Source organism: Trifolium pratense, linkage group LG2 (genome assembly GCF_020283565.1).
Source record: "Trifolium pratense cultivar HEN17-A07 linkage group LG2, ARS_RC_1.1, whole genome shotgun sequence".
Classification (NCBI taxonomy): Eukaryota; Viridiplantae; Streptophyta; class Magnoliopsida; order Fabales; family Fabaceae; genus Trifolium; species Trifolium pratense.
The window spans coordinates 67,151,821-67,176,683 of NC_060060.1; the positions used below are offsets into that span (position 1 = coordinate 67,151,821).

At 32.8% G+C, this 24,863-nt stretch overlaps 1 protein-coding gene and 1 pseudogene across 1 annotated transcript; one reads left to right on the forward strand and one right to left on the reverse strand.

Annotated features, from left to right (window-relative positions):
• Positions 1–375: 375 nt before the first annotated feature.
• LOC123908242 lies at positions 376–2,111 on the reverse strand (annotated as a pseudogene).
• A 630-nt stretch (positions 2,112–2,741) lies between these two features.
• Positions 2,742–23,495, forward strand: LOC123908243 (serine/threonine-protein kinase SAPK2-like). The gene is made up of 10 exons (XM_045958818.1): positions 2,742–3,049; positions 3,124–3,200; positions 8,917–8,964; positions 21,029–21,130; positions 21,330–21,383; positions 21,470–21,562; positions 21,641–21,733; positions 22,147–22,251; positions 22,376–22,474; positions 23,108–23,495. Exons 1-10 carry the CDS (start codon positions 2,917–2,919, stop codon positions 23,387–23,389), a joined length of 1,086 nt encoding a protein of 361 aa, XP_045814774.1. The 5' UTR covers positions 2,742–2,916; the 3' UTR covers positions 23,390–23,495.
• The last annotated feature ends 1,368 nt before the right edge of the window (positions 23,496–24,863 follow it).

Sequence of the window (24,863 nt, forward strand, 5' to 3'; positions counted from 1 at the left end):
TACTAACAATGGTTTCAACACCAAAAAATATTCAACACCCACTTTTTCACTCCACATCATTTTCTCTTTCTTCCACCTAATCATTCAACACACATTCAACTTTTACCCTCTCCAATGGTTTTTATATTCAACACCATACCCCACCACTTTCTCTACCCCACCACTTTCTATTTCATATTCTTATTTAAATTTAAATTTTTGTTTTTATGATTAAATAACATTATAATTATCGATTAAAATTAAATTAAAATAATACACTTAACAAAATTTATTTAAATATTTTTTTTTATTTTCTTAATTTAAAATGCAATACATCATACAAATAACGTAATTAATACGATACAAATTAACTTAAAATGCAATACAACACACAAGTTACATAATTAATACGATGCAAACTAACTTAAAATACGAAACAACACACAAATACGAAACTCATCTTTAATCCTGAAACATTCCAAATTTTGTCCATATGTGCTTCACTAGATCTGCTTGCAATTCGTGATGAGCTTTTTTATCACGGAACTCAGATCTAGCACGCACATGATTTGCAAAAGCGGGTAATACCTCAGTTGAATATGGTCGCGGTGCACTAGATCCACTTTCCTCAGACTGATCAAAATCGGTCCAACGTTGAGCATATGAATCTCGCTCATCCTCAACAATCATATTATGTAATATGATGCAAGACCTCATGATGATACTCAGATCGGCTATGTCCCATAAGCGAGCTGGTTCACAGATGATTTTAAATCGAGCTTGAAGCACTCCAAATGCACGTTCGACGTCCTTCCGACATCCCTCCTGATATTTTGCAAATAACTTATCGGGTTCACTTTGAGGAAGTCTAATAGATTTGGCGAATGTTGGATAAGAAGGGTAGATACCATCGGCTAGATAGTATGTCATATCATAGGGACGTTGATTCACATAGAAATTCACACTTGGAGTCTTTCCCTGTTCCACGTCATCAAAAACAGGTGAACGGTCTAGAACGTTTATGTCGTTCAACGTTCCCGGACATCCAAAAAAGGCATGCCAGATCCATAGATCATGAGATGGAACTGCTTCAAGGATAACTGTGGTGGTTCCCTTATCCCCCCTGGTAAATTGACCTTCCCATGCTTTAGGACAATTTTTCCACTCCCAGTGCATGCAGTCAATACTCCCAATCATCCTTGGGAACCCCCGTAGTTCACTTACATGTAGTATTTTTTGCAGGTCATCTTGGGTTGGTGCTCTGAGATACTCTTGCTCATACAATCGTATGATTCCTTTACAAAATCTTCGTAAACACTCTAATCCAGTAGTACCTCCTATTTTGATGTACTCATCGACCGCATCTGCTGCCATACCGTATGCTAACATTCGTATTGCTGTGGTACATTTTGCTAAAGGTGATATACCTTCTTTCTTGGCAGCATCAGCTCGCTGGGTGAAGTAGTTATCACTACTTGAAAGGTCCCCAACGATTCGAAGAAAAAGATGTTTTTGCATGCGGTACCGACGACGAAACATTGCATCGTCATATGTCGGCTCATTGGCAAAGTAGTCGTCAATTAGTCTTTGGTTTGCAACTCCATCACGCGGTTTCGGCATGCAACTCCATCACGCGGAGGATCGAATGAGCAATGCTCATTACAATAGTCAGCAATTTGACCCCAATATGTTTCACCTTTCTGGTTTTTCCCGACAACACTGCTTGTTCCAAATTTGATCCACCCACTAATTAGCACCAAATTTTGTTCAGTGTTCCATGATGGTTGATGGTTTTTCTTGCTCATAGGAGTTGAATCTTCATTAGCAATAGTTATTTGTGTTGAAAATTCGGGAAAGTTAGTTGTACCACCACTCGAAAAATTTTCATTAACCATCGGCATGTAACCATTAAACGGGGGTGTTTGAGATGGATTTCTCAGCATAGTTCCATAATATGGATGAAAGTTTGGAACAAAGGATGATTGGTTGAAATTTGGTGTTAAACCAAAATTAGGTGTGTTTTGAGGATGTTGATTGAAAAATTGATTTGAATTTTGATAATTGTTGGGATTTTGATAATTGTTGGGGTTTTGATAATTGTTGGAGTTTTGATAATTGTTGGGATTTTGAGAATTGTTGGGATTTTGAGAATTGTTGGGATAATTAGAAGAATTGTTGGGATCCATTTCACTAAAAAAAGATTAAAACTTCAAAAGAAAGACTAATTAGAAAGTTAATAATAGATTAAGATAGTGAAAAATTTGGTTTTTTTTTCTGTGTCCAAATGAAATGAACCAAGTCTCTATTTGTAGAGAAAAAAAAATCACGAATTTTGGTATAAAAATTAAAAATTAAAAAATTAATTTTCAATGAAATAATTGAGTTCAAAGGATAAAAATCATAAAAATCCACCGGACCAATCAGCAGCAGCCACGTGGCCTGCTTTATCCAAACAAAGTTTCTCTCTCTGCGTCCAATGCTTCTTCACGCGGTTTGTCGGCGCGTGTGCCACACGCGCCTGTCTGGGCAAATGGAAGCGCGCCAGCTGTCCCCCCGTGTCAGTTTCAACTGAGTTGAATATATTCATCTCCTCTTTCATCCAGCTCAGATTCAACATGGCTGCTCCAATGGTTTCAACACACATTATGCAGTTGAATATACATTCAACACCACCATTGCACATAGTCTTAGACATTCGATTTCTACTGCGGCACTGCGTTCCCATCACATGAGTCAGATAGTGGGCTTGCTTCTTGGTAAAGTTTAAGACTTTTGGGGATTTTCCAAATCCCTAGAACCTACATTTCTTTTTGTTTTGGCTAAAAAGGAATAACAATTCATCTAAGTTATTCCGTGCTTTATTACTTTTCATTCCTTATTCTTTCTCACATGTCATAAACAGAACACACAAGTGTGTAGAATTTCAGTGATCAAAAGATGGAGCGCTATGAGGTTGTCAAAGATATTGGTTCTGGGAATTTTGCTGTTGCAAAGCTAGTTAGAGACATCTTCACCAAAGAGCTTTTTGCTGTTAAGTTTATTGAAAGAGGCCAAAAGCTATATATATATATATATATATATATATATATATATATATATATATATATATATATATATATATATATATATATATATATATATGTGTGTGTGTGTGTGTGTGTGTTTGGTTCACTGTTGAGATTTGTGTATTGCAGATTGACGAGCATGTCCAGAGGGAAATCATGAATTGTTAAAAAACGGTTTACTGACTTTGTGAAAAACAGAAAACGTTTTTTTTCAAAAATGGCAACGAAATAAATTATTGGCTGAGTCGCGTACTAGGTCGCTTTCTTTAAGACGTTTCGCGGAACTACTCGAAAAGTGCACTGTAGTATATCGACCGCGAAGTCCCCAGGATAAAATAGCCGTTTTCAAATAAATACCGATGAACTACTGCACTGTAGTATCGGCCAGAAATACACCAATAATTGATATGCAAATATCAATTCTACGGCAACAATCGTTCAATATTGAAACAACAAAAATTATTTGCGAAGAAGAGAAATAGAGAGAAGAGAAAATACGGTTTCTCAGAATGCAAAGAAAAAGAAATTGATTTTTGAAAGCTGAAGAATCAAGCAGTATATATAGGCAAGTAGGGAGATGGAATCAGAGCCAATAGTGGAGCCGAAATTGCCCAGTCAACACTGAAACGTGGGCAAAAAATCAGGGCCATGTATTTTGACCGTTAACAGATGTACATCTGTTCCAGACTTGGTCTAAAGCACATTTAAAATGTGCGAATTAAGGGACACGCGTGTAAAGAAAATTTAATTCAAAATTTTCTTTTTCTTAGCATTAAAAAATTAATATATCACCCAAGCCCAAGCCCGAGCCGATCCGATCCGATCCGAGCCGAGCCGGCCGGCCGGACGGCGGTGGCGGCGCGCGCGCACGTGTGATATTCGACTTTGTGGTATATAAACACTACCAAGAAGTGTGATCTTAGCAATGTGGGACTTAAAGAGTCTTTTTTCCAATTCACACTATACATAGTTCTAACACTTTGTGTTTATTTCAATACCAAGTTTCCTCCAATTTCTCATCATGTTCCAACAATCCCCCACTTGAATTTAAAAAAGTTGTTTCAGTCACAACGCTAAACGTTTCAGTAAGATTGTGCATAAGCGAAGGTGAGCTATGTCTTGGAACCTCCACGTAGCCAGTAAGAGCCTGATTAAGCAAGAGTGACGTTTAGTCTTGGAACTCTATCTCAGATCTTTCTCAAACCAGCACACAACCTTTCTTAAGGTGTATTCTTAGGCCCGTGCATTAATGGCCCTGCACGAATATCCCAGTTTCGTGAATGCTCTAGGAATTCGCCCCGAAACTCCAGAGGAACCGGCCTCAGTTCCACATTCATATAGGTGATTCTATCCAGAGTACTCCTGATGTACTCCACTCCTATAAAGTATAGAATTCATTAAGAGTTTTGCTAACTCAACCTTTCTCTTTTCAGGACTCATGCCTTTTAAACTTGCATGTTCATCTCATATTACTCACGACTTGTTGTTTACCCATTGGAACCTAATTCTTGGGATCTCCAGTCTTTTAGGTTGGGTTACCATCATAAGCAATTCATAGGCATTAGTCCCATCTTGACAGACGTATTTTGGACTTTCTCTCTAGCCAGTCCTTTCGTCAAAGGATCTGCTAGGTTATCATTAGTGCGTACATGATCCACTCTCACAGCACCTGTAGTGATGAGCTCTCTCACTGTGCTGTGCTTTCTTCTAATTTGACGTCTTTTACCGTTATAAAAACGATTCTCAATTTTAGCGATAGCTGCAATACTATCACAACGGATCAAGACAGCAGGCATAAGTTTTTCCCATAAGGGAATCTCAGATAACAAGCATCTCAACCAGCTTGCTTCTTCACTAGCAGTTGCTAGCGCTATCATTTCAGATTCCATAGTGGACTGGGCCAAAATGGTTTGTTTCTTAGACTTCCATGATACAGCTCCACCGGCTATGCTAAATATAAAGCCACTAGTTGCTTTGGAATCATCTGACAAGGTGTTCCAATCAACATCACTGTACCCTTCAAGTACAGCTGGAAATCTCTGATAGTGTAATCCGAGATTCATGGTCCTTTTCAGGTATCTCATGACTCTCTCAATAGCGTGCCAATGTTCATTACTGGGTCTGCTGGTAAACCTACACAAGAGTCCCACGACATAGGTGATGTCGGGTCTAGTACAATCAGTGACATACCTAAGACTACCAATGATGCTCGCATATTCTGTTTGTCTTACGCTATCACCAGTGTTCTTAAACAGTTTTACACTGGGATCATAAGGTGTGCAGGCAGGTTTATAGTTAAAGTAACCGTATTTCTTTAGGATCTTTTCCACATAATGTGATTGATCTAGGGATATCCCCTTCTCAGACCTAGTGATTTTTATTCCAAGAATCACACTTGCTTCTCCGAGGTCTTTCATATCAAAGTTGTTCCCCAACAGTGATTTCACATTATTTACGGCAGAAAGGTTTGAACCGAATATCAGCATGTCATCTACATAGAGACATATTATAGTGCAAATGTTGCCATCACATTTATAGTAAATGCATTTCTCACTCTCATTGAGTTTGAACCCATTCGATATCATTAAGTTATCAAACTTTTCATGCCATTGTTTTGGAGCTTATTTAAGACCATACAAAGATTTATCTAACTTGCAGACCTTAGTTTCTTTTCCATGTATAACAAACCCTTCAGGTTGTTCCATATAGATTTCTTCTTCTAAGTCACCATTTAAAAAAGCAGTTTTAACGTCCATTTGGTGCACAATTAAGTTATAAAGAGCTGCTATTGAAATAAGTACTCAAATGGACGTTATTCTAGTGACAGGTGAAAACGTGTCGAAGAAATCTATATTTCCTCTTTGTATAAAACCTTTGGCTACAAGGCGAGCCTTGTATTTTTCAACCGTGCCGTCAGGTTTTAGTTTCTTTTTCAAAACCCATTTGCAACTAATTGGTTTGCAGCCGGGAGGCAATTCTACTAAGTGCCATGTTTTGTTAGATTCTAGAGAATCCATCTCATCATTAATAGCTTATTGCCAAAGATCTGCATCCATCGATGACAAGGCTTATTGAAGATTTGCTGGATCTTCATTCAATGTAAAGGTCGCATAATCCGGACCATAGTCTTTAGCAACTCTTCCATGTTTGCTTCTACGAAGTTCATTTTCTACTTCGTCATTGCTATCCGCATTTGGTATCACTGGTAAGTGACTCGACTCAGGAATATTATCCTGTTCAGTGCCCCCACTATTTCTTGATTTAAAAGGAAATTTATTTTCATAGAAATCTGCATCATTAGATTCTATGATCACTTTTTCATTTAGGTCGTAAAACCTATATGCTTTACTGTTTGCTGCGTAACCAATGAATACACATTCATAGGCTCTACTAGCGAGTTTAACTCGCTTCGGGTCCGGTTTACGGACATAGGCTAGACATCCCCAAGTTCTTAAATAAGACAAGTTTGGTTGTCTTTTCTCTAATATTTCATAAGCAGATTCGCTTCTTTTAGATTTGGGAACTCTATTCAAAACAAAGCAGACAGTCAAAATTATTTCCCCCCACCAATGTTTAGCGGCACAGGAATTTAACATAATAACAACAACTAATTCAGTAAGAGTTCTATTCTTTCTTTCTGCTTTACCATTCATTTCAGGGGAATATGGCGCAGTCGTTTCATGTATAATTCCGTGTTGTTTATAAAATTCATTAAATAAACTAGAATTATATTCGGTTCCCCTATCACTACGAAGTCTCTTGATTTTCGTATTAAATTGATTTTCTATTTCATTCACAAAAATTTTAAACATATCAAAAGCATCACTTTTATTTTTCATTAAATAAACAAAAGTATAATCTGAACAATCATCAATAAAAGTGATAAAATAACGTTTGTTATTTCTAGTCATGGTTCCATCTAGTTCACATATATCAGAATGTATAAGGTCCATTGGTTCAGATTCTCGTATAACCGATTTATGTTTGCTCTTTGTTATTTTTGCTTGACTACAAAATTCACATTTTTCTATGTCATTAAAACTAAGTTTAGGAATTAATCCTAAGTTACTAATATTCAAAATTGAGCGCTTATTAACATGACAAAGTCTAGAATGTCAAATATTAAATTCACACAAAGAGTAAACAGAAGTAGAAATTTTATTCATAAAATGAAAATCAACATTAAGCTTAAACATGCCATCAGAGGCGTACCCCTTCCCAATAAAAATACCATTCTTAGTGATGGTGTACATATCAGCCCCAATAGTTTGATTAAACCCAACCTTATTCAAAAGGAAACTAGAAACAAGATTCTTCTTCATCTCAGGAACATGAATGACTTCTTTTAAGATAAGAGTCTTTCCAGAGGTGAACTTCAAAAAAACATCTCCAACACCAGCAACATCAGATGTATGAGCATTACCCATCTGCACCTTCTTATTTTCAGCATTCGTGTATGTTTTAAACATAGCACGATCATAACAGACATGGCGGGTAGCGCCAGTATCTATCCACCATCCATCAGTACCACCGACCATATTAATTTCGGTGATCATACAAGCATATGGCTCATCAGCCACATTCACATTAATATGTGCAAGGTTAGCCGGTTTAGGCCTCTTTGGATTCCCGCACTTCTTTGATATATGACATGTTTTCCAGCAATTGAAGCAATAAAATGGATCAACAGCGTCATTTCTAGGAGGTGGTTGCTGCTGCTGCTGCTTAGCATTATGGCCCCTAACCGGGTTACAATTCTTAACTCGGTTTTGATTGCGACTCTGATTCTGAATTTTCAATGGTTTTCCCGTAGGCTTCAGAGCCGCACCGAATTTCTTTTTATTGTTGTTAGAAACAACCAATATCTTTTCTTCTTCTTTCATATCTTGTTTCCGTGACTCTTCTTCTATACGAAGACGGGTAATCAGACCTTCAATGGAAAACTCCTTTGTCTTATGACGGAGCTGATTCTTAAAGTCTTTCCAACTAGGGGGCAACTTATCAATAATCACATAAATTTGAAACTGCTCATGTAAAGGCATACCTTCGGTTATAATCTCATTAGCAATCTTCTGCAGTTCATGTGACTGCACTTCCACCGACCTCTCATCCACCATATGATATTTCAGATACCTCCTTACCGCATACTTCTTCACACCAGCTTCTTCAGTATCATATTTTTACTCAGAGCCTCCCACACATCACTACCTATATCATAGGTTCTGTAATAATCATACAGATCATCTTCTTTAAGCTGTTCTGACGTAGCCTTGCCTTTGTCTTTTTCGGCAGATACAGCTTCACCGTTGGTGCTAACGGTCTGTTCATTAGTTCCTGAAGCCGAAGCATCAGTTGGAACCACAAGGATAGGTTGTTTCAAAACGTAGGCACATTTTTTAAGCGTCAGGAAGAAAAACATCTTCTGTTGCCAACGGCCTTTCTGTAGCACCGACAGATGAAGTACCAATAATCTCTTCGTTTGCCATGATATTTTCGAAACGTCTTAAAATTGTTAAAAAACGGTTTACTGACTTTGTGAAAAACTGAGTCGCGTACTAGGTCGCTTTCTTTAAGACGTTTCACGGAACTACTCGAAAAGTGCACTGTAGTATATCGACCGCGCGTGTGTGATATTCGACATAGTGTGCGGTCTCCCTTTCTTACAAAAAGGGCACACCCTTGGTTGCCACTTTGTGGTATATAAACACTACCAAGAAGTGTGATCTTAGCAATGTGAGACTTAAAGAGTCTTTTTTTCAATTCACACTATACATGGTTCTAACACTTTGTGTTTATTGTGTCAAAAAAAAAAAAAAACACTTTGTGTTTATTTCAATACCAAGTTTCCTCCAATTTCTCATCATGTTCCAACATGAATCATAGATCATTGAAGCATCCTAATATTTTTAGATTTAAAGAGGTTAGTACACTCAACATCCTAATCATTAAAGGATGTCTTCTTTTTTTGTTACTAATTTTGTGTTGCTAAGCAATGTAAAATTCAGCAAAAACATGACAATATTTTGTTTTCAAGATTTATATATACTTTTTTTTTTGTTTCCTTTCTATTTTGTTAACTTGTTGTCTTTATGTACTCTTTTAGCTTTTGGTTTAGTTCAATTTCTTATGGATTGTGAAATTTTATTTCATTTGATAATGTGGATATGACATAAAAAGGAAAATATACTGAGCACCATGTAGCAGAAAAATGTGTGGTGGTGGAAACTAGTTACTAAATACAACCCATCCATGTAGCAGTAGTAGTACTGAGCACCGACACTTCTGATTGAAGAAGTGTCTGGTGTCCGACATGTGTCGATTTCAGACACCAACACGACACTAACATTTATGACTACATTCAATCATTTTCAATTTCTTAAATTATTACAAGTGTCTATATGTCAATGTTGTTGTCTATTTTATCAAAATAATTTATTTTAAAGTTATTTTAATATTATATAATTATCATTAATATTATTATTATTATTATTATTAATGTTGGTTTGTTAAAGGTGGTTTTAATTACTTGGTCAATACACACGTTTTTTCAGTTACTATTTTACCCATTTATTCCTACTTAATAGGATTCATGATTTTAATAATTGAGAAAAAGATTTTGGTAAGTGATAATATAACATATTATAATATATATACATGGACGTTGCTGAAGTATAAGGAAGAGGACATACACCTTCAATTAGCACGTACATATTGAAATATAAGGAAATTTTGTTCTTTCTAATAAAAATTGAGGTGTTATCTTTCTGGATTACATCACCGGGGTCTATTAATTTTTGTCAGTTCTGTCATCTCGGATATGATTCATATCCGGGAAGGACCTGTTGAATCCTGGGGGATTTGCGCTTATGAGGCGAATAAATCCTTAAGGACAGTGCGATCAGCATGCCTCAGGTATTGTATCACGGTTTGATATTTCGCAGGTCGTTCATGGTTTGTGATATCGTGGTTGCATACTTCACGGTTGCCGACATCAATTACCACAGTCAGAAGATAAGTTTCTATGAACTCTATTTTAATTTATTTTCTATAATAATTGTTGAATTACTTAAATTAATATATGGTTGAATATTGTGATTAGGTCCAATTTTTACAACAATCTTAAAGATTTAGCTCATTTTATTGATTAAACTCTCATTGCAAAATTATTTTTAAAGAGGCCGGATTCAGTGTGGTAGTTAGGAACTTCAGATTATTTTGGACGAAAAAGAAATTAAATGGTGTAATACTCTTTGCCATCAGCGCATCTGGAAGTATGTTTGATAGGTCACTTATTTATTTTGCCCGAAAGAAAATACACCACCAGGTATGAGACTTGCATGTTCTTGTCAAAGCCAAAGGTACATCCAATTTACAATTAATTGTGATAGAGTTTTCCTTTTATTTCTTACGGCCCTTGGTGTTTGTTGCTAATTACTCAGTGGTGTATACTTATACTTTTGGGTACTAATATGGAATAGTCAGTGATAGTAGTATAATACTACTTCAATATAATATCGAGAAACTTTTTAGAATGTTTAGAAACTGTGAATAAATTATGCGTACATTGTGTGAGAAAATTATGTGCAGATTTGTTGAGAGTACGTACAGTTGGAAAGTTATGTTGCTAAGTATGTAACTTTAATTTTGGACATAAGCTGGTTCTGTACTTCCTTCAATTCACATAGAAAATTCTATAAAAGAAAATATTGAGAAATTTTATGATATTAGAAATTCATAGAGATACATATGTGATAAAAAAAATAAAAAAAAAAGTTGTCGCTTAGAAATATTCTAAGAAGACCTGAACATAATTGTGTTTCATGAGATATTTTTGAGATATCAATAATTATATAATATGGTATATTGTGGAGTATCCATTGTATTGAAATAATACAATGATGATGTTTAATATATGATGGATTATCCATTGTATTAAAATAATACAATGATGTTTGGTGAAATTTATTTACGAGAAAATATATCACTATGTGCGGAATTATAAATTGTCCTTATTGAGGGGGCACTGTCACTTGAAATCATTCAAGTAGATTTGAATTAAAATTCACCTATGTTGAAATGTGGGGGTGTTGTCACTTGATAGTCTTTCAAGTAGACCAGATGAATTATATTATGAATATCGATTTGAAAATATATGAGATATTGCTTAATATGATCGGCCATTTTATTAAAATAATACAATGATGTTAATCGAGTAAGAGTCGATAAGAATAAATCTATAATTGAATTTAATTGTTCTAAGTGAGAATGTTGGCGCTTAGTTAACTAAGAAGACATGTATAGATTTATTTTAGAGAACAAGTTTATTGTTATAGACTTGAATAAATATATGAGGTTGATTGACTTAGAGACGTCTTAGTCAATATTATTTTGATGAAAGAAAATTATTTCTTCATCATTTGTGTAAAACGTAGCTACTAAACAAAGCCCCTGGGATGGAATAATTTTGTGACACATCGAGGAGAATTGGACTTAAGCCATTTGAAATCAACAAGTGATAGGAACCCAACCTTTGTGATTGGAGATCCCATGAATAAGGTTCATATGGGTAAGAACAAGTTACTTGTTAGATCTGCTAGCACACAAAAATTAGTTAATTTTTTGTCTTGGTCCTTTTCTTATGGTGTGAGTGAGAAAGTGCTAGATACTGCATTACTGAGAGGATAAACTAACAAAGCTTTTAATAATTTTCATATCCCTTATGGGTGGTGTATGATTTGCAGCATACATTTGATGAAATCACCTATGTGAGTGATAAGTGGGGCCGCTTGTATGAGATCTTGACGAAATCTCTAGAGCACTCATGAAAGAATCCAGGCACGCGCACGGCCTATTCACGCAACACAGCGGCAACGGCAAAAAATGTGGGGTGTAATGTGATTGGTAGACCGCTAACATACGCCAAGTCTCATTGGTTCATATAGCTTGCTACACCAATGTTACTGTGTGTTAAGTACTATCAGTCTAGGGCTGGTTCATATAGCTTGCTACACCAGTTTGATGCATTACATCAATGATGTTAATCCAGAAAATGTTTTTGAGTACTCTTTTAAACTTTAAAATAAATTATGGGGGATTGTTGTCTATTTTATCAAAATAATTTATTTTAAAGTTATTTTAATATTATATAATTATCATTAATATTATTATTATTATTAATGTTGATTTGTTAAAGGTGGTTTTAATTACTTGGTCAATACACACGTTTTTTCTGTTACTATTTTACCCATTTATTCCTACTTAAGATTCATGATTTTAATAAGGAAAATTCTAGCGTGAGGTCACAAAATTGGCCTCTTTGATGAGATAGCCACCGTGGCCAATAGAAAAGTAAGTTGACTTATTCAAATGCCACTTAGGATTATATGGTACATACTATTTACTATGTAATCTTCATGTCTATTAATATTGCAAATAAGTCCCTATCATATTAACAGTTACATAATTACCTCAATCTTTATATTGTTTTATTAATTTTAATTTTTATTGTTAAAACTTAAAATCAATTGAAACAATATCACAACAACATCATCATTTTCTTTTTCTGTTCAAACAAATTGCTTCTTACATTCCTATTAAAAAATAAAAATAATCTCTTCTTCCAATATAATGTTCACAAATAAATCAAACAAAAAAAAATCTTCATCCTCATCATGATTGATCGGATCTGATTTATTAAAAGAAGTTCATGGTGTAGATGGTTGAAGGTAGTGGCTGGAGGTTTTCTTGACTTAGTTATCTTCATGAAGAAAAAAAACGTAAAAAAAAAAAACAAAAATTATAGATCTGAGTTAATTATCAATCGGTAGAATGAATAGATCTGGATTTAACGTTGGAAAATAAGAATGAACATACCACTTCAACAACAAATTTGTTGATGTTCGCGTAAATGCCTTGCTAAACGGTTAAGTTTTTGAAAGTTTTAATTTTAGATTTCTTATTTTAGACCATTTGAATCAAAATTAAAAGCATGAATGTATTGTAAATGGTTTTTGTGATGTTTCTGGATAATTGATTGTGATTTTCGCCGTTAAAATGAACATGATACTGACGGGTATTAAGCTTGGATCGCGGATCTGAAACCGGGTCAAATTGACCCGGCTGAAGGTTGAAGATGATGTTATTTTATATATTTTTATCAACGCTGCTTTTATATATATTATATGATGCGATATTAACTAACAATCCATTCATGTGGCCGAGTGGTTGCGGGCTTATCTCTATGTAGCACACGCGCGGGTTCGATACCTGTGTACAACATTTTGTGAATTTTTTTGTTAAAATTTCCTTGAAATTCAAGCCAGAAAAAGAAAATTTTCGAATGAAGAGAGTCTCGAACCCATGACCTACTGACTTTACTCCCATTAACTAACCACTTGGCTGTGTTCATTTTTGTGCATTTTAGCCCACCTTATGAATATATCTCTATTTCTGAACGTTTTAATACACTATATTTGTCATTTTTTAAAAAAAGATAATATTTGTCATTTTAAACATGTAATTATATGGATTAAAATAAATTATATAATGTTTATGCAACTTAATTATTTTGAATCAAATGTTAATATAATTTACATTTGATTAGGGAGTACCCGTATCATCGTTAATTAAATAAAATTATTCTAAAACACTATTAAGTGTGGTAATTGACTAATGGTTATAATCCGTTGAAGTTAATGTTTTAAAAACTATATAAATAAAGTAAAATTTAAAAATAAGATATAATTTGACATAAGATTATACTCTGGTTCAACTGAATCACTATTAATCATAGTATTTGATAATGAATTATACTTCGGTTCAAAAGTATTATTAACCCTAGTTTTTTACTACGAGTTATACTTCGGTTGAAGTTTATGACTTAAAAATTATATAAATAACGTAAAATTTAAAAATAAAGAATTATTTGACTTAAGTTCTAACTCCAAATCAACTTGAACACTATTTACCCAAGTTTTAGACAAACTTCGTGACCCTTTCATTAAAATTAGGTTTCCGATAAGACTATAATTACAATCTTCTATACATTTGGAGTCCGATGATAAAAAAAAATCTCATTTGTTTGTTTGTCCAATTAGGTGATATTGAACGGTCGGATTGATAAATTCGAAATCTTCAGTCGAAATCGGTAGTTTTAGTCAAACTTCATGGCCCTTTCATTATAATTAGGTATCTGGCGAGACTGTTATTACGATCAATCTATACATTTGGAATCCAATGATCAATTTTTTTCTTTCTCATTTGTTTGTTAGTCCAATTAGGTGATATTGAACGGTCGCATTGATAATATTTGAAATCTTTCATAAAAATCGGTAGGTTTAGACAAACTTCACGCCCTTTCGTTAAAATTAAGTTTGAGACTGTTATTATGATCTGTCTATATATTTGAAGTTCGATGATCCAAATTCTTTTTCTCATTTGTTTGTTAGTCCAATTAGGTGATATTGAACGGTCAGATTGATAATATTCGAAATCTCCCATAAAAATCGACAAATTTAGACAAACTTCATGACTCTTTCGTTAAAATTAGATTTCTATGAGAATATTATTACGATATGTCCATATATATATATATATATATATATATATATATAATTGCATTATATACACAAATAGTATATAAATACTTTTTTTTTTACCGTAATAGTATTATACTAACTTTATATGTATACATATTGTAAAAAAAAAAAAAAACTATATATATTAACTTTATAAAAAAAAAAACTTAAATACTAGTATAAAAAATAAAACCTTAACCAAAATAAATAAATAAAACAAAAGTAATAACCGTACGTATTAGTGTAGTACTATTATTACTTTTTTGATTAGTAAAAAAAGTATTATTTTCAAGGTTGTCAGAACTGGACTGAACATTGAACCGGAATACGCATTGGTTAAAGGTTCAATCGGTCAAACCAGGGTTCAACCGTTTTTAATTAAATATATATATTTATTTAAAAAATATATAAATAATAATAACCAATAAAGTCCACATAAATGTTTTGACATTTTCTTTTTTTAAATCACCGCCGTTTTCTTTTATATATTTGTTTTATTTTTAAAAAGAAAAATATTATTGCTTATTAAATAAAAAAAACGTTACAAATTGCCACAAAGTGATTAACATAATTATTATTAAAATATTGAAAAGGATAGTAGTCTCTCTCCAACTTCCAAGACATAACTATTGTTATTATTATTATTAAATTAAATAATAAAGATAGTGGTCTCTCTCCAACTTCCAATGTCAGTATATTAGTACTCCGTAATTAAAAGAAATTGTTAAGGAAAAATGCATACAAATACAAATTTATAGTGTGACTATCAAAAAAGTTCTCTAGTGTGTTCCATACACCATGTACCGACATACACTTACTCCACTCCCAAATTATTTTCTAGGGAAATGAAAAAGTCTTTGTTTTAATATTATAATAATAATAATAATTTTAGTAATAATTCACATAAACAACACCATAAAAAAATAATGAAACATATCAGACTCCATATCTTTCTTCATTATCTTTTAGTATTTTTGATTTTGTGAGATTCTAAAGACTTTTTTACAATCAAGATTTTTAACACATGATTTGAATGAATTTTGAGAGATTTTTTTTAAAAGACTTTTTACGATCAAGATTTCATAATAATTTATATATTAGGAAACTTTTGTATATTTGGAAAATTTTAAAAGAATCAATAAATTTTAATAAAAGAAATCATATTTTTTTGGGAATGCAAATATTTTAAAAAATAAATAAAAAACCCTTACTTTTTTTTACGTATATGTTTCTAATCACCAATAAAAAGGTCACCACCACCATTTATGTAATTTTATGTTGTTAAAAAAAAAAAGAAGTAATTTTATTAAATTTTACCTTACTATTAAATGTTTTTATTTATTAACTTTAGTCGGATTATAAGTATTAGTCAAAATATAATTTAATAGTCCAAAATATATTTTTAAAGTTTAATTCATTAACTTCAGTTAAGTCATATTATAATATTAATTCATTTTATATTTTACTTAGTAAATTTGTACTTTATTTATATAATTGTTAAATTATTAACTTCAGCCAAATTATAACCATCAATCAAAAACTAGGGTTAATAGTGTTTCAGTTAAACCGGAATATAATCTTACATTATTTTTAAATTTTACTTTATTTATATAATTATTTTTAATTCATTAACTTCGGTCGAAGTTTAACCTTCAGTTAAAGACTAGGATTAATAGTGCTTCAATTAAACTAGAGTATAATATCTAGTCAAAGTACAGGGTTAATAGTCCTTCAGTTAAACTGGAGTATAATCTTACTTTATTTTTAAATTTACTTTATTTATATAATTTTTAAATTCATTAACTTTAGTCGAAGTTTAACCCTCAGTCAAAGACTAAGGTTAATAGTGCTTCAATTTGAAACGGAGTATAATATTTATATAATTTTTTAAATTCATTAACTTTATTTTTAAAATTTACTTTATTTGTATATATATATATATATATATATATATATATATATATATATATATATATATATATATATATATATTAATTCATCAACTTCAGCCGAAGTTTAACCCTCAGTCGAAGTTTAACCCTCAGTCAAAGACTAGGGTTAATAGTGCTTCAATTTGAACCGGAATATAATATCCCGTCGAAGTCTATGGTTAATGTAACGACCCAATTTTCATATTATTATTTTTATGTGTTAAAATATTTTATTTAACGTGGCATTTTAATTAAGTTAATAACTGAGTTATTTATCGAGTACTTTAGTTATTAAGCGAGTAGAGTGAGTTAACGCGTTATTGGGCCAAGCCAATTGGGCTTGAGGCCCAATGGGCCTTGAGTGTGTGTGAGGGGGCGCCCATTAAGGGCAAGGAAAGAGAGAGAAATTCATTTTTCTCATGTTCTTGTGTTCTTGAAGAGAGGAAGAGGAGAGCTTGGGAGCTAGGGCAAAGGGAGAGCTAGGGATTCGAGATCTTCGTCGTGTTTTCTTCGAATCCAGGTAAGAGAGTAGATTTCATATTCGTGGGTGATCCGAGAAAGGGGAGAATGTCGATTTCTCCTCACCCGAACTTCCTCCACCCCATTTTCGTTTTAGTTGTGAATGGATTTTCTTAATGGAAATCGATTCCAAGGTTCATAACATGTTTAACATGCTCTTATCATGATGTATGAACGAATTTAATGGTTAAAAACGAAGTTTATAGATGATTAAACTCAAGAACTTTGTGTTCTTGAGAGTTTTGAGTAAAAGTGTTAAATCTCTACTTTTTCGTAGTAAAAATGGTAGATCGGTGAAATGAACCGTCCTTTTGTGTTTAGATATGCTTGTTATGCTTGAATACAAACTCTTTTGGGGTTTATAACATGAAAAATGGGATTTTTGGGCGTTTTTGTGTAGAAAACGCATGTTTTTCCGCCTCAGGCGCAATAATTTCCGCCTGAAACGGAAGAGCAGTGAGCAGCCAACCTTTCAGGTGTTTCTGCGTCTCAAACGTAAACTTTTGCGCCTCAGGCGTAAACTTCCGCCTCAAACGTAAATATTTCCGCCCCAGGCGGAAATGCTGCAGATTTCACCAATTTTTCATCTGCTATCTTCCTTTGCATGTATTTTCAATCAGTGTCTTATTCTTACATGATTGTTGATGCTTGTTGATGCTTATAACGATTGTTAATCATGTATGAAGTATAAATGAAGTATATTAAGGTGTTAATCAACTTAATAAAGAAGGATATTAGAATTATGTTATTCTAATAAAGACGGATATTAAGGTATTGATTATCTTAATAAAGACGGACGTTGGATAGTGTTCCACGTTATTGTTGACGGGCTATATGCCAAAATTGTTGATGTATATATTCATGAGTTTTGAGTGCATGCATCATGAATATTTAGGGATATTGGCTTGTCCAATAAAGAAGGATATCAAACTATAATTGTTTGATAAAGACGGATATCGGAGGTGAAATACTCTGATAAAGATGATGGTACCACATGCATTAGAGGTGTCTAGAGGACATAACATGAATGTGAAGCATTAGATTGCATTAGGGATTATGTGTGCATTTATAATAAATGATGTTTGACACATACTTGGTAAATGTTGATTGTTAATTCGTATGTGAGGAGCAGAGTCCGTCATGACTATAAAATGAACAACGCAGGGTCCGTCATGACCATAATCTGAACAATGTATTTGTTGATGTTTTGGTATTGTCCGAGACGACGTGAAACTATATGTTTAGTGTATTTTGTGGATGATTGATTAGGTGATAAATGAAGTATATGCATGATATATGAATATGCATGAATGATAGTGATGTATATGTATAATGTATGATTATGCATGTTTTTATGAAGAAGTGTTTAAGTACCATTTACTTACACTTGTATATTTTGAGTATGTTATCTAACTCTCTTTTATGTGTTATGTGCTGGACCGTTGGGGGTCCAGATTTACAGGTTTTGTGGTATTCGATGTCGAGTCGTCGGTGAAGCTCTGCTCTGATTGTGACACGGGAAAAGGGGTTTCATATGTATATAGAGTCTCCTTATCTAGGTTGTTTTGTATAGCTAATAAATACATTAGTTGATTTAACATTTGTATAAACAAGTATTTTTACTAATTAACTACATTAGTATTATTTTGGTAGAGGAGTGTAATACTCGAACCGATATTCAATAAATTAAATGTGACTTTCCGTTGCGTATTTTGAAAAAGATTTTACTAAAGTAGAAATATATAAATAATGGGTTTGGGTGTTACAGTTAATACTTAATATTGTTTAAGTTGAACCGGAATATAATCTTACATTATTTTTAAATTTTACTTTATTTATCTCTATTTTTGAACGTTTAGGATTAAAAATAAAGAATTATTTGACTAATTTTACTTTATGTAATTTTATGTTGTTCAAATAACAAAAATGTAATTTTATTAAATTTTACCTTACTGTTAAATGTTTTTGTTCATTAACTTCAGTCGGATTATAAGTAACAGTCAAAATATAATTTAATAGTCCAAAATATTTTATTTGTACTTTATTTCTATAATATTTAATAAAAAATCTAATTATATATTCAATTAATTTTAATCCATGTAGGGATGATTACAACACAGTTAAACAGAATATGTATGTATCAAGTGCATAATTTAACTAGAAATGTTTACAGCCAAGTTGGTAAGTGTTGGTGTGTAATAACTATAAGTTCTCTGTTCGAATCACACTCCTGCCATAGTTTTCATTTTTATTTTTCGCTGTAGTTTTTATCAACGCTTTTAAAAAAATATAATTCACAAAATGCTACCAACATGAATCGAACCCACGACAGCTTTGGAAGGGCAACACGCGCCAACCGCTACGACAACAGAACTTGTTGTTGTTAACCTCGCATCATGCAATATTTATAAAGATAGCGTTAATAAAATAAAGCATCATCTTCAACCTTCAGCCGGGTCATTTCGACCCGATTTCAGACCCGCGGTACCAGTCTCGATTCCAGTAAACACAGAACCTCCAAATTAAAACTTCAATTAGATTTTAAATCTATTATTGATTTTATATGACAAATCTTTTTTTGGTTACACTTAGATGACAAATTTAAACATAGATATTTTTTACTTTTCACAATTGGAGAAGAAAAACGTTTCTGGGATTGTCAAACTTGAAACCAAATAGTTTTGAGTTCACTCGCGTTTGGGGTTACAGATCTAATATTTGCTTTTGCAATTATCCACAAATCAAAGGAATGAGTTTAAACTCTCTTTTGGAGAAAAATCTCAGATCTAGAATAGTGGTAGTAATTTCCATAATATTTAATTTTAAGGTTGTTGTTCAATGAAAATGGAGGATCTGGATGGTGAATGATGAATACATGAAGAATGGAGAACACAAATAATGAGAAAATTTGTACTTTAAAAAGACAAATTAAAAATTGGATATTAGTTATATGATTTAAATCTAAATAAAATAAGTTTTAATTATTAAAATAATTTTAACTAAAAGAAGGGGTGATGTGCAATAAGTAAAACTTTCATTAGAAAGACTTACCATAGACCTTCATTACAATGTAGAGCTGATGTGGCATCACTTAAAATTTTATTGGGCAATTCAATTGACCTCACTAAAGAGGCCATTTTACTGGCCTCACCATAGAAGCACCCTTTTAATAATTGAGAAAAAGATTTTGGTAAGTGATAATATAACATATTATAATATATATACATGGACGTTGCTGAAGTATAAGGAAGAGGACATACACCTTCAATTAGCACGTACATATTGAAATATAAGGAAATTTTGTTCTTTCTAATAAAAATTGAGGTGTTATCTTTCTGGATTACATCACCGGCGTCTATTAAATTTTGTCAGTTCTGTCACCTCGGATATGATTCATATCCGGGAAGGACCTGTTGAATCCTGGGGGATTTGCGCTTATGAGGCGGATAAATCCTTAAGGACAGTGCGATCAACATGCCTCAGGTATTGTATCACGGTTTGATATTTCGCAGGTCGTTCATGGTTTGTGATATCGTGGTTGCATACTTCACGGTTGCCGACATCAATTACCACAGTCAGAAGATAAGTTTCTATGAACTCTATTTTAATTTATTTTCTATAATAATTGTTAAATTACTTAAATTAATATATGGTTGAATATTGTGATTAGGTCCAATTTTTACAACAAATGTTGTATCTGGTGTGCGTCTATGAATTAGTGGCTTCAAAGCCACCAATACACAGTCACAAATGATGGAAATTAGTCGTGGAAACATTGAATTTGAATATTGATCTAGTGTGATATGTAATCTCTTATCCTAATTATTCTATCATGAAATTTTCATACTTTACTACATAAGCTATTTGATTTATAGTTACCAAAGTCTTTCATTTCATGAAAGTATCATTAATTTTGTGTAGTTTCCCTTTACATGAGCATTGGTGAATTTAATTGCAGGTCCTGCTAACACCAACACATCTAGCCATAGTAATGGAGTATGCTGCTGGAGGAGAACTCTTTGAGCGGATATGCAGTGCTGGTAGATTTAGTGAAGATGAGGTAATATAGAAATTGGAGATACTATTTGAATAGTTTATGTATTTCATTACGATATGGTTCATATTCTACCTTGTGTAAATGATGAAAGGTTGAACAAAATTCATCTCTAGTTAATTGCTTATGTTAAGCTTGTATAATCATTGTTTCATTCATAATTTTTGGTCCAGTCTTTGATTTTTATTTTTCTTTCCATTATCAGGCAAGGTTTTTCTTTCAGCAATTGATATCAGGAGTCAGTTACTGTCATTCAATGGTACAAAACTAAACAAAACCTTTTCAGTGAACCCTATATCTTTACAATGAATATCTATTTTTAGTTTAAGGAAAGTTTTTATACAGCAAATCTGCCATAGAGATTTGAAGCTTGAAAACACACCCCTAGATGGAAGCACTGCACCACGAGTCAAAATTTGTGACTTTGGTTACTCAAAGGTAACATTGTTAACAAAGCTTTACGACTCTCGATTCCTTTTGTCAAGTGATGTTCATTTTTTTTACCTTGTCTTTTAGTCATCTGTGTTGCATTCACAACCGAAGTCGACTGTAGGAACTCCCGCTTACATTGCACCTGAAGTTCTGACGAAGAGAGAATATGATGGAAAGGTAAAGTCTTGTTCTTCCTTATTATGGATTTGGATTGAATTTAGTGTAGCTGACTAGCTGTAGTCAGCCACATCTAGACTGTCTGATCAATATCAGATGGTCTAGATTTCAATGTAGATTTTAATTTTGTTTAAAAAATGAAAAATACCGAGCTTGAAATTAGAACATTATTATGGATTTAGATTTCAATATCAGATTGGACATTAAAAATGTGGCTGACTGCGTGCAGTCACAAGGTATGAAAAATACCAAGCTTGAAATCTAGAATCCGATCTTGATTGGACAGTCCAAATGTGGCTGAGTGCCTGCTGTCACGAGTTTGCGACTGCACACAACCCATATCCTTACTTATCCTTTGTCTTGAATATTTACCTTTTTTTATTTGCTAACTATGTTTTCATTGAAAGCTATAGATTGCAGATGTTTGGTCTTGCGGAGTCACTTTATACGTGATGTTAGTCGGCGCATATCCTTTTGAAGACCCTGAGGATCCAAGAAACTTTAGGAAAACAATTGGTGTGAGTGTTAAATGCAAACTTATTGAATTCCTATGCAAAATGAGGTCTAGAATTAAGAGTGAATTGTTTCGTTATTATTTATCTGGTCTGATGTTTCAATTGGCCTTTTTGTGGTTTATTACAGAAGATACTTAGTGTCCAGTACAAAGTCCCTGATTTCGTACGAGTTTCATCGGAATGTATACATCTTATATCTCAAATATTTGTGGCCAATCCTGAAAAGGTGGGTAGTTTGTTCCATGCCAAAAATCTACTTTTTGGTTCTTCGTCGATAAATTTCTAAAAGCTACAATACTTAGGTTCTGTTTGGATAAACAACTTAATTAAGCGCTTATAGCATAAGTGCTTTATGCTTATGTATAAGTTATTTCTATAACAAAAGTTAAAATATAGTCAAAATATTTTTATATAAACTTTAAGCTGTTTTCATAAGCTATCCTGAGGAGTTTATGGAAATAAGCTGAAAAAGAACTTTTGAACATGTCATAAGTTGTTACCATATACTCTCCCAAACAGTATCAAAATTCAAAAGTGCTTATGTCGGTAGAAAAACTCAAATAATTCAATCCAAGCAGAGCCTAGTTACTGTTGTGCTAGATCACCCTGCCTATATAGTTTCTCTTGATGTTTATTTTCAACCAACTCTTGACAATTCTGCATTTCTCTCTTATGATGCATATTTAAGTGCTTCTTTCTTCTATTTTGGCTTAAAGAATGTGGTTTGTGTGTTATGGACACAAATTCAAGCAATGATTATCCTTTCCTCTATTTTAGACATGTTGCTGGAAATTTTCCTTTGAAATGCTTGTAGAATTCTTCTTTTGAATTTCATTCAATCTATTATTTCTCTTTGCAGAGAATAACAATACCAGAAATCAAAAACCATCCATGGTTTTTGAAGAACTTGCCAGTAGAATTAATGGAAGCTGGTGGAAGCTGGCAAACAAATGATGTAAATAATCCATCACAAAGTGTTGATGAAGTCCTGTCCATTATACAAGAGGCAAGAAAACCTCTTAACATCCCAAAAATTGGTGGACTTCTTAGTGGAAGCAACATGGACCTAGATGATTTTGATGCTGACATAGATCTTGAAGATATAGACACATTTGGTGATTTCGTTTGCCCTCCTCTTTAAGTGTGTATTCATGAACAAAAATGTGCTAAACCTATGTAGCACCGACACATCAAATTAAAGACACGTCCAATGTCTGACACCACATTGTTGCACGTGGTTACGCTTACTTAGTTTTATTTCTCAAATTATTGTCGGTGTCAACATGTTAGTCTTAGTGCCGTGTCTGTGTTTCATAGTTTTAAAATTCCTTGCGTACTTTTTTCGATCTTCCCCAATCACACAATTGCACGTGTCAATATGAACAAATTTTGGAACTTGGAGATCCAAGTACCATTTTGTAAAGATGTAGTATCCTATCAGATTTTCCGAAGTGGAGAATATTAAGCAAAGCAAGTTGTGGCAGGTTCTAGTTATCTTTTGAGAAAGGGAAAAAATAAGGAAAGTAGACTAATTTAATAAAAAAAAGAAAAAGAAAGGTATACTAATGTCTATGGATTCTATATTTTAATGTAGGAATTAAGCAGCAAAGTTGCTCTTGAATCATCCTCTTCACATCTACAACTTGGTCTAGTATTGCTTTGTATTATTGAAATAACGTTGCTAATTATTTTGTCAATGTTTAGGTGGTCGGTGGCCCTTGTTGAATTAGTTTATTAATGGGAAAATAGTATTTTATTTTTATTTTTATGGTTTAACTTTTCAAGTATAAGGGTGTGCTTGGCTATCAGAAAAAAATGAGAAGAGAAAAATATGTGAGAAAGAATGTGAGAAGAGAGAAAAAGATGAGAAATAGAGTGTATTTAATGTATTGACTGGTATAAGAGAAAAAAATAAAGAAATAAAAGAGAGAAAAGAAAAATGTGTTTAATTTGTTAAAAGATAATTATATCTTACAAAAGAAATAATAAAAAATCGTGGGGTCCAGCTAAATGTATTTTTGATAATAAAACAAAGTGGAGGGGCATTATTGGAAAAGAGACAAAAATTACATCCTAACCCACTTTTCTTCGGATGGGTGAGAAGAAAAAGGAAATCGTGGGCCCCACTCAAAATTAGTCTTTCCACTCTTTTTCTCTTCTATTCCAAACAAGAGAACTAACTACTTTCTTCTCATTTTCTCTCTTTCCTCTTTCTCTCTCCCCTATTTCTTCTAAAACAAACAGACACTAAGTGATATTTGTAGGCTGTAGCTCCGACATTTAGCATCAAAGATATGTTTAGTTGACATGACGATTACATTCAATTAATTAATTAATTTTTTTGTCAAATAAAAAATAATTAATTTTAATTATGTTTAAATGCATTTTTTATCCCCAATTTTGATATTTTTGAAATTTTCGTCCCCTATTTCTAAAATCAACTTTTTGATCCCCTTATTATCAAAATCAACATAGTATTTCCTTGGTCCCCTCCTATTTTAATAATGTGGCACTTAGGTGGCATTAATGAATTTGAAAACTTATTTTCCATGTCATTATTATTTATAATTAATATTATTATTTATTTTCTTTTAGTTGTAATATTAACTTGTTTC

What these genes read in the sequence shown, in the direction of transcription:
- LOC123908243 (XM_045958818.1), top strand. Translation starts at nt 2,917, where the DNA reads ATGGAGCGCTATGAGGTTGTCAAAGATATTGGTTCTGGGAATTTTGCT. An exon ending in AGAGAGAATATGATGGAAAG is followed by an intron (nt 21,734 to 22,146) that starts GTAAAGTCTTGT and finishes TGAAAGCTATAG; the next exon opens with ATTGCAGATGTTTGGTCTTG. An exon ending in ACTTTAGGAAAACAATTGGT is followed by an intron (nt 22,252 to 22,375) that starts GTGAGTGTTAAA and finishes GGTTTATTACAG; the next exon opens with AAGATACTTAGTGTCCAGTA.